At 59.6% G+C, this 2,338-nt stretch overlaps 1 protein-coding gene across 1 annotated transcript in view; it reads left to right on the forward strand.

Annotated features, from left to right (window-relative positions):
• LOC109313319 (5'-nucleotidase domain-containing protein 4-like) overlaps positions 1–1,054 on the forward strand; it is a 3,405-nt gene extending 2,351 nt beyond the window's left edge. The window contains 1 exon segment of the mRNA XM_019539813.1: positions 958–1,054. Within this exon segment, the coding sequence (XP_019395358.1) occupies positions 958–1,054 (97 nt within the window).
• The last annotated feature ends 1,284 nt before the right edge of the window (positions 1,055–2,338 follow it).

Below are 2,338 nucleotides of genomic sequence, written 5' to 3' on the forward strand. Positions count from 1 at the left end.
TCTGGGGGACGCGGGGGTTGAGGGCAGGGCAGCACCCATCATGCTGTGTCCTCTGTCAAGCAGTGGATCCAGGTGTGCGGGGCAGGTGGCCCGGATACCTCGGTTCTCTATGCACGTGGGTGCAGGTCTGTGTCCATGGGGTGTGGGGTGCCCATGTCCTGGACCCCTGGGTCCCCAAAGTCTGTCTCGTGGACACCCGGGTCCCTTGTGCCCATCTCCCAGATGCCTGGGTCTGGAGTGTCCATGTCCTGGACACCTGGGTCCCCTGCCCCCCACCGACTGTGCTGCCCCCTCCACAGCAGGCACGGTGGATGGAGGCACAGTGCCATGGCCAGACAGGTGGGCTACTGCGTTGCGGGTCATGCCCCAGACTCTTTTGCCAGCCAGCTTTTATGGACCCTTGGCCTGCTGCTTCCCCCCCCTGCTGCCTGTGTGCTGCTCCCTTGCTGGTATGGCTGCACCAGGTGCTGGGAACGGGGAGGCTGGGTATATGGGGGGCAGGAAGCACGGGGGACTGGGATTAATGGTTAGGAACTGAGGGGCTGAGAGCACAGGAAGACAGTCCCAGCCCCCATACTCCCCATGCCCTGCCTCATCACCTAAGGCAGGGATTGGGGAAGGGAAGAAGACTGGGGAGGACAGGGGTAACGAGGGGCAGGAAACATGGGGGTGGGACTACCTGGGAGGGAAGGAAGCATTGAGGCAGGGTTTAGAGATGGGCAGGGATTATGGGGGAATGGGAACATGGGAGGATACAGATTATGGGGCAGGGGATAATGAGAGGGCAGAAAGCAAGAGGCATCCCCCCCCAGATGCCAGACGAGTCAGCGCTGGAGCTGGGGGCAACTGGCCAGCAGGTGGGTGTCCCCTGCCCCCCTTCCCCCGGAAGTCTCCCTCAGGGTTTGGGGGGGCTCTCATTCCCTCCTGGTTGCTATGGCAATGCCCTTTGATTGGCAGGACTCGCCATCACCATCTCCTCCTCCCATTCCCGACAATGATTCTTCAGGACTTTGATGTGGATAGTGATGATGATGATGATGACGATGATGACTGAACAGCCCCAAGGGGATGGGGTGCCTCTGCTGCCCCCCCCATTCCACCACCCTGGTGCTGAGGACCCAGCCCCCTTCCATGCCTGACTGCAGCTAGCCCTTGCCTCAGTTTCTCCTATGAAGACAGCCCCCTTTTTGGAGGGACTGCGGGATCAGCTGGGGTGAATAGTTAAGGGCCTAGCCAGCAGCAGAGCTGTCTACACTAGGGCTCTTACTGGCCTAGCTCTGTCTGGGAGGGATGGGGCAATTGTGGCCCACCCCAGAGCTGGCCTGGAAAGGGGGCATGGGGCTGGGTTCTGCAGTTGGGTAGAGGGAGATCCTTGCCAACTGGATCCCCAATGTCCTTCAGCACTCCCCCACCTCGCAGAAAGGGCAGCGCCCCAAGGCAGGGGGCTTGTGCTGGGGATCGGATCACAGCCCCATAGAACGACATGGGCTTGGGAGTTGCCTTCCTTGGGGCGGGTGGAGGGGAGCACAGCCTCTGTGTGGGGGCTCTGGCATGACCTAGGACAGGTGAGCGGGAGCTGCTAGGGATCTGGAGGGTCCACCTCCCAGTGGCAGGGGTGGCTGCTCTAGAGCATTGAACTGGGTATCTTTAGTAATCCATGCCCTGTCCAGCACTCTCTCTGGCATCCACCATGGACTGGGTTAGAGCATACGTCTCCCACCCCTCTCCTTTCAGATGGATCTTCCATGTACATCCCTGGCTGCGCGCTCTGCCCTGACTGCCTCCGGCAGCAACGAATTCCACCCATGAATGACGTGTTGCTTATAAAGACCTTTCTCTGGCTGGTTTGAACCCCAGCTCCTGCTCATTTCAGCCCATTTCAAGCATCCTAGGACTTGATGAACAGCGGCTCCCTGGTCACTTGGTCCACAGCCTGCATGATGCTAGAGACCTCCAGTCTTCTCTATTCTACCCCACACGTCCTGGCCTTAAGTCTCTCTTGGCCTGGCTGCAGCTCCAGGCCCTGGATCCTTTGGGTTGCCCTGTTGAGGGTGAGCCAGACCCTTCTCTGGGTGTCTTCAGACAGATCTAATCCCCTCCAGGACAAGCAGCTGGACACCTTGGGACCCCATGCTGGGCTCTGTTTCCTGCCAACAGCTGCTACCAGTCCCATAGGATCTAGTCTGGGTGGACAGACATCAGCTCTGGATGATCTGAATGCCAGGATGGGAGGCACATGGATGCCCTCAGAGGTTTGTGGGGGAGACAGGTGCCTGGTTTATGGTGCTGGTGAATAGAGTGGCAGAAGAGATGGGGAGATGCAGCTCCTCCAGCACAG

Source organism: Crocodylus porosus, unplaced genomic scaffold, assembly GCF_001723895.1.
Source record: "Crocodylus porosus isolate Cpor-Errol unplaced genomic scaffold, CroPor_comp1, whole genome shotgun sequence".
Lineage (NCBI taxonomy): Eukaryota > Metazoa > Chordata > Crocodylia > Crocodylidae > Crocodylus > Crocodylus porosus.